Below are 12,638 nucleotides of genomic sequence, written 5' to 3'. Positions count from 1 at the left end.
GAGTGGGCCCGCAGCACAGGGGGGAGGAAGGTGGCAGAGGGGGGCCTTGGCAGGGTGGGGGAGACGGGGGACACAGGTGGGTTGAGCTGAGGAGTCTGCTCAACAGGAGGAGGCTGCCACACCTGTCAGGGTCAGAGGCGATCACAGGGCAGGGCTGGGACCACAGGGCCAGACGAGCAGGCAGCAGCATGCAGAAGGGTGGGCTACCTCACAGGACACAAGGCTAAGGGAGCTTCTGCACTTGGGTGCCGACCTGGAACCCTCTCCAGTGAGGCAGGGGAAATGTTCAGGGAACAATGCTGCTGTTAAAGGCGGGTGGGTAGCCCTAGCCTGCACAAACCCCTACCCAGGAAAGAGCCACAGCAGGAGGCTGTGTGTGGTGGGAGCTTGAGAGGAAAGGCAGGCTTCCCACCCACCTATGATCATCATCATCTGAGCCCCCAGAGAGAACAGTCACGGTGGATCACTTGGTGCCATACCCAACTTCCAGTGCCTCACTTGTCCTTTTCCTCCCCTCGGGGCCCTGCTCCCTGGCTTTCCCGATCCCAAACCCCTTCCTCACCGTGGTCTGGTGCCACGCTGCCTGCGGCTGACACACACTGGGCGGGAGCCAGTGCCTCCTGAGCCCCGCTCGTGGGGCCGGTCTGGGCAGCACCTTCCTGGCCTGGCCTGCTGCCTGGCCCCATAGTCCTACTTCCCCAGACCCTGCCAGCAGCATATGGAACCTTGCTTCTGCTGCCTGGGACAGACGGCTCCCTGAGCCCAGCTGCTCACATCTGTGCCCCTGGGCGGGACCCGGGTCAGATGGCCTGTGCTCAGGGAGCCAGGCTCCCTTCTCCTCTGAGAAGCCTAGCAGCAGGGTCGAGGGGTCCCAGAGGACCGACGGAGCTGCAAGGTCTCTTCATCAGACTGACTGGAGCCCCCGTCTCCAGCTGCAGAGGGAGGAGCTGGCATGGCCTTTCTGAAGGACAGCTGAGGGACAAATTCAAAAGCCTTAACAGGCAGGGGCTCCACCCACGATCCAGGAATGCCCCCTGCTGGGGATCCTCCTGAGGAAATAATCTGAAAGCTGCAGCAGGTCAAACGGCCCACACGGCCAGAAGGCTGCGCCTCTGTTGCTGTGACACGCTGATTAGGTTAAATTTCGTGAGAGGAAAATCGCAATGGAGTCAGTATTGCTCAGAGAGCTCTCTCAAAATGGAATCAAGAAGCCACTAAGGAAGTGTGACTTGTGCACGGCTCAGCCTGCATGGACTCTGACCTTTTGACCCCATGAAGTCATCTGCCAGGAACTCGTGACAGCTGATCTACTTATTAGACACCCACCCTCAAACCAAGGTGATACTGTTGACTTACTGGACCCCTAACCTAAAACAAATATTTTCTGACTTGTCTGACTTGCGTCAGAGTTAAACCGTTCTCACCAGAAACCTTTAACAAACTCAAGGCTTTTGGTCTCTCCATAAACCCAACTCTTGCTCTTCCTGAGAACGAATGCTCGTGGTCACCTGAACCTATGTCTCCCGAATGGTAATTCTTAAGACCCTAAAGAAATCGTTTCCCTATTTCCAGCCTCCAGAGTTATTTTGGGGTTGACAATAGCCACAAGGGGTGCTCAGCTCAGATGCCTGGGGTTGTAACTGGGAGTAGGGAGGCTCTGGGGGTGAGGACTCCACCCCTATGAGCCTCTGCAGTGCCCCAGGCCCTGGTCAGCACACAGTCCCAGCAGCCTCACATCCCGCATCCCGCTGAGGGGCTCTCAACCGCCAGCTTCCCTACAGGCTGCAAGTGAGAGACCTTGTTCTGGCTCTTATCGCCCGTTTTCAGTAGACAGTCTCCCGCCTCCTCCTGGACCCGCCTCTCAGACCCTCTCTCTGCAGACTCAAATGTTTGCTCAGCAGGTCACAGCAGGTCAACAGTGATCCAGGGACCCCCTCTCCACCAAGTCCTGCCCCCTGCAGCCATCCCTGAGCCCCAGACCCCTGTTGAGTGCTGTGTCTGGGATCTCCCTGCAGCCAAAACTGGGCCCTGGAATTGTTCCTCTCCCTGTGAAGTATCCCTCCTGTGAGCCTCAGCTCCATCAGGCTCCATGCCCCTGGTCCCCAGGGCTGGCCTGGCACACCCTGACTGCAGGAGGCTTCGAGGAGAGCACCTCCAGGGCAGTCACGTGAGCCAGCGCGAGGACATGGGGCCTCAGAGTGCAGGGCGGGCCCCAGTGGGGACTCAGGAGGCGGCCCCAGCGTCCTGTGGCGTGAGGGTGCGTGGGCACAGGGCCAGTGCTCAGGCTCCCAGTGACCCCCCTTCGGCAGAGCCCTCTGCCTCTTGACCTCTTGGCACCTACCCGGGGCGACTGGTGGGGCAACTGGAGGGGCTCCAAGGGGGGCCGGCACCGGGCCGAGTGGCTGGTCCCGGGGCCTGTCCTCTGTGGCCCTCTCCCTGTCTTTGTGCTTCTTGGATTTCTTCTTGGATTTGCCGTGCAAGGAGCCGCCGTGGGGCCTGCTGGGCTGGGCACAGTCCGTCAGCAGGGGCATGCTGAGGCGCTCAGTAGGGGCTGGGGCGGCCACCTCGCCACGCTCACAGTCCCGGCCACTGTGGCCCAGGTCGTTGCTGACATCGGCCAACGGGTCGTGGGCCCGCGGCGGCTCCAGTCGCAGGGGCAGGTGGGCATCCGTGCCAGCCAGCAGGCCCGGGGTGGGCAGCAGGCCCTCGCGGCCGAGGGTTGTGCTCAACTTCCCATTGACTGTGGGCTGAGCTCTCTGGGTGAAGTGCGATATCCTGGGTTTCTTGTTGGCCAGAGGGTCAATGAAATCAGGAGGCTGCGGCCGTTTCTGTGAAGGAAAGGAGAGAATTTCAGAAGGGAGCCTGTGCCTGGAGTCACTGTGTGCCCCAGGGAGAGGCTGGGCAGCAACAAGCCAAACTTGAGCTGACCAGTACCCCCACCACAGGCCCTGAGGGGACCAGCGCCCGCAGGCAGGGCCACTCCGACCACAAGGGGGCGCGCGGACGCCACATCAGGCCCGAGAGGCCCGGAGCTCCTGGGGCCTGCCTGCCCAGGGACCCGGCGGGGCCACGGGCCAGCAGGGCAGAGAAGGGGCGGCTGCGCCATTACTGCACCCGCTTCAGCCCACAAGGGCCTCCCCGGGAACTGGTCTAAAACGTGACTGTGCCCGGCATCTCCCCCAATGACAGGAAGAGCAACGAGCCCAGTCTGAGTGACACCGGCCAGGCCCTGCAGGCCAGGACCGTCCTCCCCAGGGCCTTGGAATCCCCACGGCACCCCTGTCACATTGTGCAGGCCTCATCCCCATTCACAAAGGAGAAGACTGAGGTCTGGAAGGAAGGCCAGAGCAGAGGAACGGAGCCGGAATTACACCCGATGGCTCAGGCCCAGGCCCAGGGTGCGGCAGAGTGGACCAGAGTGAAACGAGGCCCTGCCCTCCACGCCCCAGCCACGGGGTGCCCTGGGAGGCTTCAGGACCTAGGCTGGATGCCTCCAGGGGGAAGCAGAGGGGGAAAGAGGGGCTGGCCAAGCAGGGGACGGAGACATGGGACTCACTGGTCACAGCACGCGAGGGGAGGAGACAGCTCTCACCAAACAGCTCCAACAGTGAGGGACCCCACTGCTGAAGATCAAGCCCCCGATAGCGAGGTCCTCCCCGGTACTGACACGGCAGGTCCCGCTGGGGGACACAAGTGATTTTCACAACAGCCCTGGGAGTCAGAGGCCTCCAGTGTACAGAGAAAGTGCAAGGCTCAGTGGCTACCAGCACACGCGCCTTCGGCCACACTACCCCGACAGATAACCCAACCTATCCAGGTTCCAGGCCTGGGACCCCCGCCCCCAGCCAGCTGCTTACTCATTCAAGAAAACTCGCCAGCCCTGAGTCAGAGGCCCAAAAGATTCCCCGAGAAGCAAAGTCAGGCCCACCGCCTCTGCTGAAGCCCGCCCACCCTCCCTGCCAGCCGCTCCTACCTGAGGGGGAGAGGCTGAGCTCCCGTGCTCGCCCGGAGGACTGTTGGCAGCAAGGTCCCCAGGGAGGCCACCTGTGCTCTGTGGCTGGCACAGTTTCCTGCAGAGGAGAAGCAAGGTAGGTTGGAAGGCCCTCCCTGCGAGGCGCACCCAGGCCCACCCACCTCTGCACTGACCCCATGCTGTCCCACTTGCACCCGGCGTCTTGGGGAGGGCCTGACTCCCCGCTGAACCAGAGCAGGGCCGGGTGCGACGGGCCCGCCTGGCAGGCAGAAAGCAGTCTGAGCACACCCTGTCCTGGCTGCATTCACACCTGCCCTGTGGCCATGGCCTCAGCCTCACCATCAGGAGGCCGGTCACACTGGATGCTCTGTGCCCAGAGAAGAGTCAGGTGCCCAGACACTCGTCTCGACCTTCATGATCATGGAGACCGAGGACCCCCTGTGCAAAACTGACCAGACACTCAGAGTCCATGCTGTGTCCCCATGGGAGCTACAGACACTGGGTATTGGCCCTTTTTTAAAAAACATTTTATTTGGTCCTTACTTTTATAAACAACTGTCATCCCAATAACAACGCTCACTGCAGAAACAGAATGCAAAAGAGGGCTGAGATGCCCTGCTCTTAGGTGGGAGGATCCCCACCCCCCCCAAGATTCAGCTCCCATCTTCCTGGGAGCCCAGGCCCCAGGCCCCCAAGGGATGGCAGAGGCAGCCAGCAGACCACTGGAATCTGAGCTCAACAGCGCAGCCAGGGATGAGAGAAGAAATGCCCTAAGGCTTGACAGAAAAAGAGGCCCGGCCCTGACAGTCACCCTGGCTGGGTGAGGTTGGCTTCTTGCACTCCTAGAGGCTGAGAGTCTCAGGGGAGGCCAGGCACCCAGCTGGCCCCCCACGCCCTGTATGAAGCTGAGCTGAGGCCGGGGGCCACGTCTGCTGCTCCGACCAGTGACCAGCAGAGCACCTCCCTGGCCCTCAGCTGCATTCCAGACTCCGGAGGCCGCCCGCCCCACAGCAGCCTGAAATGCAAGGAGAGCTGAAAGGAAGGTTCCGAGAGTGGGTGGGGCAAGTCTACTGTCCAGCCCTGTAGAAGCAGCCAGAACTTCCAGTCAGAGACAGAGAATCAGGTGCTCACGTCCATTCTCTCTCAAGTCCCCACTAAAAGGCATAGAAGAGAAAGGGGAAAAAAGACAGCAATGCTACTTCACACGGAAAGCAGAAGCATGAGTGGTGACTGTCCTGGAAGAGTCCTGGGCTGCAGGGGCCACAGGCCCGCAGCGTGCGCCTCGGAGACCTCAGCGCAGGGGCCCGCCAGGCTGTCCCCCAACAGCCCTGCTCTGGGGCCTGGCCTGCTGGGGGCAGCTGCAAAGGGAACCCCCAGCATGTTCGGGAGTAAAGGAGCCCAGGCCTTCCCCAGGGGGCCAGGAGGCTGCTCGGGCCACACAGGATGGACAGAAACTTGGCCTCCAGAGGAGAGATAACGGGGGCCTGTGGAGGGACCCAGAGATGCCTCAGGGCTACCAGGGAAGCTGAGCTGCCAACAGCAGAGTTCTGTGGAGAGGGCACCCCGGCTTCCAGGTGACAAATGTCAGGCCCTGAAGCAGACAAGACTATGCATTTGAAAGGACAGAGAGCAACCAAGCCCCTGTGCCACAACTACTGAGCCTGCATGCCACGGTGACCGAAGCCTGAGCCCAGAGCCGTGCTCCACAGCAGGAGAGGCGCCGCAGTGAGGAGCCTGAGAACCGCAACCAGAGAGGAGCCCACAAGCAACGAAGGCCCAGCACAGCCACAAAGAAATTAATTGTGATAAAGAAAGGAGTGCTCGCTTCGGCAGCACATGTACTAAAATTGGAACGATACAGAGATTAGCATGGCCCCTGCGCAAGGATGACATGCAAATTCATGAAGCGTTCCATATTCTTGCTATGATAAAAACATTTCAGGTGTTTGGTCCGTGGTGAAATTTTTTCTAAGGCAATTTTTTTCCCTATCCATTCGTACATTACTGTGACCCCAAGAGATGTTTCCCGTGTTAGAATCTAATATCTGAGTCTCTTGAGCAAAAGGTGACTATTCTTCATTATGGTACAATTCCACCTATCATATGTGAAAACCCCAGAAAAATAAACCCACATGCTGAAGCATTCCTACAGAGTTCTGACTGCCTACAACAGTGGCACACATGTCATCTTTGTATGTTAAACAGTATACTGTTTGGATTTCTATTACAATCTTTTACCAAGTGGTGTGAGAAACTTGGTGTTAATGTCTTTTTCCACTTCAAGCTTAGATCAAGAATATTTTTATTTTTTGGAGAAAGAGGTATCTACTGTATAATTGCACCAAAGTACAAATGAAAGGAAGGTTTTCTTCAATAGGGTAACACTGCAGCCATGCAGATAAAACCACAGATATATCATTTGTTAGGCTGACTAAGATGTGGGAAAATGCTTTTCTGTTAGTAGAATGCAAAGACCTACTTAAGCCACATAATAAAATTCTTTTACCAATTAAAAAAAAAAAGAAAGAAAGAAAGGAAAGAGAGACTCTAAGAGGATGAAAATGTTAAATCCACCAGAAACACACCAGCCTAAACAATCTCAGAAAGACAAAGATCTGAAATACACACCTCTCCAAAGAAAACATACAAATAGCCGACAACCGCATGCATAGATGCTCAACATCATTGCTCATCCAGGGAAACTCAAATCGACACCACTATAAAATACCACTTCACACCAGCTAGAATTAAAAAAAAAGAGAGAGAAAGAAAATATAACCAGTGTTGGTGAGGCCGTGGAAAAACTGGAATTGGGCACTGCGGGTGGGAACATAAAATGGGGCAGCCACTGAGAAAAAGAGTTTGGCAGTTCTTCAGAAAGTTAAACCCAGGACTGCCATACGGTCCAGCAATTACACTCCTCAGGACATATTTGAGAGAACTGAAAATCTGTGTCAGTTATATTTGTGTCCTCGTACACAAATGTTCACAGCATCACTGTACACAATCCCGAAAAGGTGGGAACAGTCCACATGTTCACTGACAGAAAAATGAATAAGCAAAAACTCACACACAACAGACTATAAAAACGAACCAAGACCCTGGCCACAGGAAAGAACGAAGCTCTGCTACAGGCTGCAGTGTGGAGAAACCTTGAAAACATAATACTGAGTGAAAGAAGCCAGACCCCAAGGCCACAGAGCACATAATCCCATTGATAAGACTTGTCCAGAACAGGCAGGAAGCAGATTAGCGGTTGCCAGGGGCTGGGGGCGGGGGGATGGGGAGTGACTGCTAATTCAGGGTTTCTGGAGGGTAACTGGTTTGGAACTAGATGGAGGTGGTGGTTGCACCTTGGGAACTAGAAATAATGGCAAAAAGAGAGACATGGGAGAAGCTGAAGAAATGTCCCCAAAGTAGAAGAAATAAAAATAAACAACCAGGAGGACAATGGTGAATGGTGTAGGAGCATGGCCCCCAAGGGCAGACTCAGAGGAAGCCCGCGGGAGGACGCTGAGGCCTCTCACAGCTGCACGGAGGATGAAGAGGATCAGGCAAGCATTCAGACTGCCAGGGCCACCGGCGCCCTGGCCCCAGAGCACCCTCCAGACTATCCTGTGACCGCGGGGACACACACAGGCCAGGGAGGGAACTGACGAGGCTTCCTCGGCCAGACCTTCAATGTGGAGGAAAAGTTCCTTCCAATCTAGAAGGCTAGATGTGGCCAACTGCCGACAGCGTGCTGGCCACCCAGGTGTGGAGCTGTGGAAGACGGACATCCCAAAGCCTTCTCCCCAGAGAGATGCTCCAAGAGCTGGGTCCCTTCAGCATCAGGGCAGAATCACAGACCCGGGAACATGAGGATCTGCGAGGGAGGGAGGCAGCTCCCTGTGGAAGCCCTGGTCCCTTGAAAGTGATGCAAGGCCATGAGACAACCAGAGGGAGCTTGTGGCTGGACGTGAAGGGCACAGAAGGCTGAGCACTTGGCCAAGCAACTCACCAACTACAGGGAAGTGCACCGCCCGTGAGACGGAAAGAGGCTTGGGCTGTCTAGGCTACGCCCTGGGGGAGGGAGGCCAGGACAGGGCAGTCGGGGGGCTGATTTCAAGGCCTCATCCTGCACTGGGACATCCAGACTCTGCCTGGGCCAGGCCAGGCCTGAGCAGCTACTCATGGGGACCGAAAGCACGGAGGAAGCATCCGAATAAACAGCTGAGGGCTTCCCTGGTGGTCCAGTGGTTAAGAATCCACGTGCCAATGCAGGGGACACAGGTCTGATCCCTGGTCCGGGAAGGCTTCACATGCCGAGGAGCATTAAGTCCACGTGCTGCAACCACCGAGCCCGTGCTGCAGAGCCCGAGTGCTGCAACTAGTGACGTGTGCACCGCTGTGAGTCGGCGCTCCGCAACAGGAGAAGCCTCTGCAACACGAGGCCCGAGTGCCTGTCTGCCAGAGCAGAGCCACGGGGGCCCAGGCAGAGCCTGGGAGCACAAGCGCACCCAACTCAGGCGCAAGCTTAGAAGAAGCTGTAGGACAAGGAGGGCCGCAGCCCCTGGGGTAACACCCTAAGACCTCGTTTCTCCTCCTTGCCTTGAGACCCCTGCATGAAGAGCAGTTGCAATGAGGGCTTTCTTCAGGGAGGGAGCAACCTAAACATGAAAAAAAAAAGCTGTGCAGAGCAGCCCCAGGTTGTGGGTATCAGTGATACCCCCTGACCCTGACCTCTGCCCACCAATCAGGTCAAGCTCCCAAGAGCACCAGATGCTGTCAGCTTCTGGAGAGACATCGGGCCAGGCCACCCCCCACTTGGCCCACGCAGCCCGAGAGGAGAGTGCCAAGACGGCCCAGAGCAAACAAGAGGGAGGAAAGAAGAGCTTGCTGTTGCCCTGAGCTCCGGGAGTCAGGAGCCTGAGGAGCCTCCCACCTGATACCCCTCAATATTCAGCCTAGTTTCCGAGGGCCCACACCCACCCAGGGCCAGACTGCCCACAGGCCAGACTGCTTGTTCCTGGCCATGCCCCTCCTGGAGAGCTCTGGGAGGGCAAGGCCTGGGAGCCTGAGATCAGTGGGCGCCGAGTGAGAGGCTCTGAAGGAAGGAAAGGTGGGAGCAGCCTCAAGGCACCCCACCCCCATGTGCCCCTTGGCACCTCAAAGCACTGAGGTTGGTGTAACTTACTACTTCAACACTACTGCCAGGCGTGCATGCATGCTCTATCGCTTCGGTCGTGTCCAACTCTTTGCAACCCCATGCCCTATAGCCTGCCACTAGAGTCCATTAGAGTCTCCAGGCAAGGATACTGGACTGGATTGACATGCCCCCTCCAGGGGATCTTCCCAACCCAGGGACTGAACCTGCGTCTCCCGCATCGCAAGCAGATCCTTTACCGCTGATGCAACCACCTGCAGGAGGTGACAGTGTCTATCTGAGATGTGCAGCGGACGCCCAGAGAGGGGAGGGGAGCGTCGTCTGCCTCAGCCTCCCTGAGCACCTAGAGACTGCCAGGGAGCCAGAAGAGGGACCCCGGCACAGCAGATGAGCACCCTGCAGGGCCAAGGAGGAACTCCTGGTTCACCCAGAGTGGCCCCAACTTGGCTCTGATTTCCAGATGCAGTTACTGCTTTAAACAACTTAAAAAAAACCTTCATAAATTGCTCCAAGTCCCTGAGAAACCACTTAAGGCCTAATTAGCATCTCAGGCTGCTCTGAAGGGCGCTTCACAGCCGGGGCTCGTGGGCATCAATGGAGAAGGAAATCATTAACTGCTTGCCTTAGACAAGGGCCGACTTAACCACTCCTCCCCGAGCCACCTAGGCTACTCCCGACTTCGGGTCCCCATTAACCCGAGAGGGGATGCGTTTAATTAATGCTGCTTAATAGTGTCTGTGGGGAGGTTTGTTTTGCTTTGTTTCTCTCTGCTTCCAGTCCTTGAGACTTTCTTTTTAAGAAAGAGGCGGCCTGCAGCAGTAGCCTGTGGGGATGCGCAAATTTCAGAGGGAGCTTGGTAGGAGGGGAAGGAGGGGCAGCAGGAATGGCCGTTTTGGGGCTTTCTGTCCTGAAGTTCTCGTGTTCAACACAGACTCATGCCCTCCACCCAACTCAGCAAGGCTGCCTTTTCCCTACAGGAGGCCATGGTGGGCTACCCAGGCAGTCTCTCCAGACCCCTCCATGCTGCCTGCGGGCCCTGTGGGCTCTGGAGCCACAGGAGGCCGCCCCAGCCTCCTGGAGGTGGGATGTGGCCCAGGCCCGGCGGACGGGGACCCACTCATGGATGGGGTGGCAGTGTTACCGGATGAGCATCCGCTTCAGCAACTGCTGGTCTCCCTCCGAGTAGCCGGGCCAGTCCTTCTGCACATCCTTGTACACACAGTCCTTCAGCGTGCACGTGCCATCCTTGGCATTCACGTTGGCCACCTGCAAGATAGAGCCAGGCTCACCTCGTGTATAGCCCGAGAGACAGATGATCATGAAAGCATTTTGGGGGGTTGTGTGGGGAGGCGGAGACAGACATTAAAGGGGAAAGAGGACAGCACACTTCTGCCCCAAGCCAACACTTGGCCCCCCCAACTCCTCCGCAGTCCGGGACAGTGGCCCTTGGGGTGCAGAAGGGTCAGAGCAGCAGGCCCAGATGCTGCTGGAGGCCGGGCTGGCTCCACAAGGGGGCGCTGCCATCCACACTCCTAAGACTCCATCAGCAGCCCATCCCGCTGCTGTGGACGGAACCATTTTTGTCCTCCACAAATCCATGTTAAGTCTTACCCCCTGCTAACCTAAGGTGATGGATTAGGCGGCGAGGCCTCTGGGAGGTGATGAGGTCACGAGGGTGCAGCCCCCCGAGGGAGTGTCTTTCTGGGGGAGGGGCTGTGCCGGCCTCCGCTGCTGGGAGCCTTCTCCAGATGCGGCAGGGCGGGGGGCTACCCCCCAGCTGCACCGTGCGGGCTGCTCTTCGTGGTGGCTCCTGCTGCAAAGCACAAGCTCAGGGCTCTTGGGCTCAGCAGCCGCGGCTTCCAGGCACTAGAGCGCAGGCTCGAGTAGAGGCCCATGGGCTTAGCTGCTCCGCAGTATGTGGGATCTTCCTGGATCAGGGACTGAATCCGTGTCTTCTGGACTGGCAGGCAGATTCTTTACCACTGATCCACCAGACAAGCCCAAGTGTCTTTATAAAAGAGAACCCAGAGTTTCCTTGCCCCTCTCCCCGGGATGAGCATGAGAAGGCAGAACACAGGCCCTCACCAGACACCCAGTCTCCCGGAGCCCTGATCCTGGGCCTCCCAGTCTCCAAAGCTGTGTGACGGGTCTGTGGTGTCTAACCCACCCAGGCCATGGTGTTCTATGACAGCAGCCTATGGACTAAGATACACACTCTCAAACTCACAGCTCTTGTGGCAGAGTTGGCTGAGCTGGGGGAGCTGGGGGAGGGGTGCCTTCAGGGCCCAAGCTGAGCCCACCTTCCCTGCAACCAGCCAGCCCTGCTGCTTTTGGTTAACATAAGCCGAGCTCGTCTTCAAGACTGTGCAAAGATGCATTTAGAACATTTGCCTTAATGTGCTTGATGGAATTCAGGCCCCTGACCCGCAGAGGGCACTTTCCTGAGTGTCTTGTCAGGCACCATGGTCTCCGGAGTGTGTGTGGAGCTGTGTGATTGGCACAGCAGCTGCTGTTTTTCACTACAACTGAGACCGTGAATTTATTCTCCACGTCACGGCGGTTTCCACAAAGAGCATTTTTTAATGGTTGAGTAATATTCCACCAAGAGGCTGCACTGTGATTCACTCAATCCTTTCTCCTTTGTTGGACGCAGACTCTGTTTCCAGCTTCTCTGGAGCATAAACAGATGTCACTTGTGCAGGTTTTTCCATGCTGGTGACTATTTTTTTCGGCCAGCTTCCCAGAAGAGGGATTAGTGGGTCAGAGGCTCTGAACATTTTTATGGCTTCTGAGACGCTTTGCTAAAATGCTCTCCAGAAGAGCCAACCACCCATCCACACTCCCACCAGGAAGGTGGACTGCCTCAAATCTTCTCTTTGGATGTTTTCACAAAAGGAGAGGAGGAGGCGTCTTTGCACAGCGCTGCTTTGTCAGTGCTGCTCATTAGAGTCCCTGGTCACCGGGGGGGGATGAGCATCCGTAGTGAGGTGTAGCCCCCATACCTTCCTATCCTCACACTGGTGGGGTCCCAGTGCCCCCTCCCACAATTGGCGGGGAGAACAAGAAGTCCGGTAGCAAACATAGCAGTTCAAGGCAGATGGGACAGGTAATCAGAGAATGGGAAAGATCAGAGTGGGCACCCAGGATGCTCCAGTGCAAGACATCACCTGGGCCGCCTCAGGGAGGTGCCAAACCCAAGTTGACTGGGGAAGCTGGCACTTAGCATGATGCCTCTCTGGTCCCAGGAAAGGACCAGGAGTGATGAGAACACCCTGGCGGTTAAAAACAAAGCAGGTGCCCCAGGCAGACCCAGGTCAGCACCGCCAGCGCCCTCTCTCTCCAGAACACTAAGCCTGGTGCCCCTGTCATGGCTAAGGGTCACTCAGTGGGTAAATCTCAGGTGCAATCAAATGCTGGGTCAGCCACGGCTCACATTCTACATGTGCCGCTTTTTCACTCTGGGCCCAAACAGAATGAGACTGGAGAGCAGGAGCAAGGGCGTCTTTCAGAACGCTATCC

At 57.2% G+C, this 12,638-nt stretch overlaps 1 protein-coding gene and 1 non-coding gene across 2 annotated transcripts in view; one reads left to right on the top strand and one right to left on the bottom strand.

Annotated features, from left to right (window-relative positions):
* ELL (elongation factor for RNA polymerase II) overlaps positions 1–12,638 on the bottom strand; it is a 79,532-nt gene that overhangs the window by 5,849 nt on the left and 61,045 nt on the right. Inside the window, exons 6-8 of the mRNA XM_020884446.2 lie at positions 10,261–10,385; positions 3,974–4,070; positions 2,342–2,828 (exon numbers count right to left, since the gene is read on the bottom strand). Coding sequence (XP_020740105.2) covers positions 2,342–2,828; positions 3,974–4,070; positions 10,261–10,385 — 709 coding nt within the window. The remainder of the gene's footprint in view (positions 1–2,341; positions 2,829–3,973; positions 4,071–10,260; positions 10,386–12,638) is intronic.
* LOC139034510 (U6 spliceosomal RNA) lies at positions 5,791–5,894 on the top strand. Its single transcript, XR_011487056.1, has one exon. It is a non-coding gene; the product is annotated as a U6 spliceosomal RNA (small nuclear RNA).

Source organism: Odocoileus virginianus, chromosome 3 (genome assembly GCF_023699985.2).
Source record: "Odocoileus virginianus isolate 20LAN1187 ecotype Illinois chromosome 3, Ovbor_1.2, whole genome shotgun sequence".
NCBI lineage: Eukaryota > Metazoa > Chordata > Mammalia > Artiodactyla > Cervidae > Odocoileus > Odocoileus virginianus.
The sequence above is the reverse complement of the archived record's forward strand: the minus strand, read 5'-3'. Positions and strand labels throughout refer to the sequence as shown.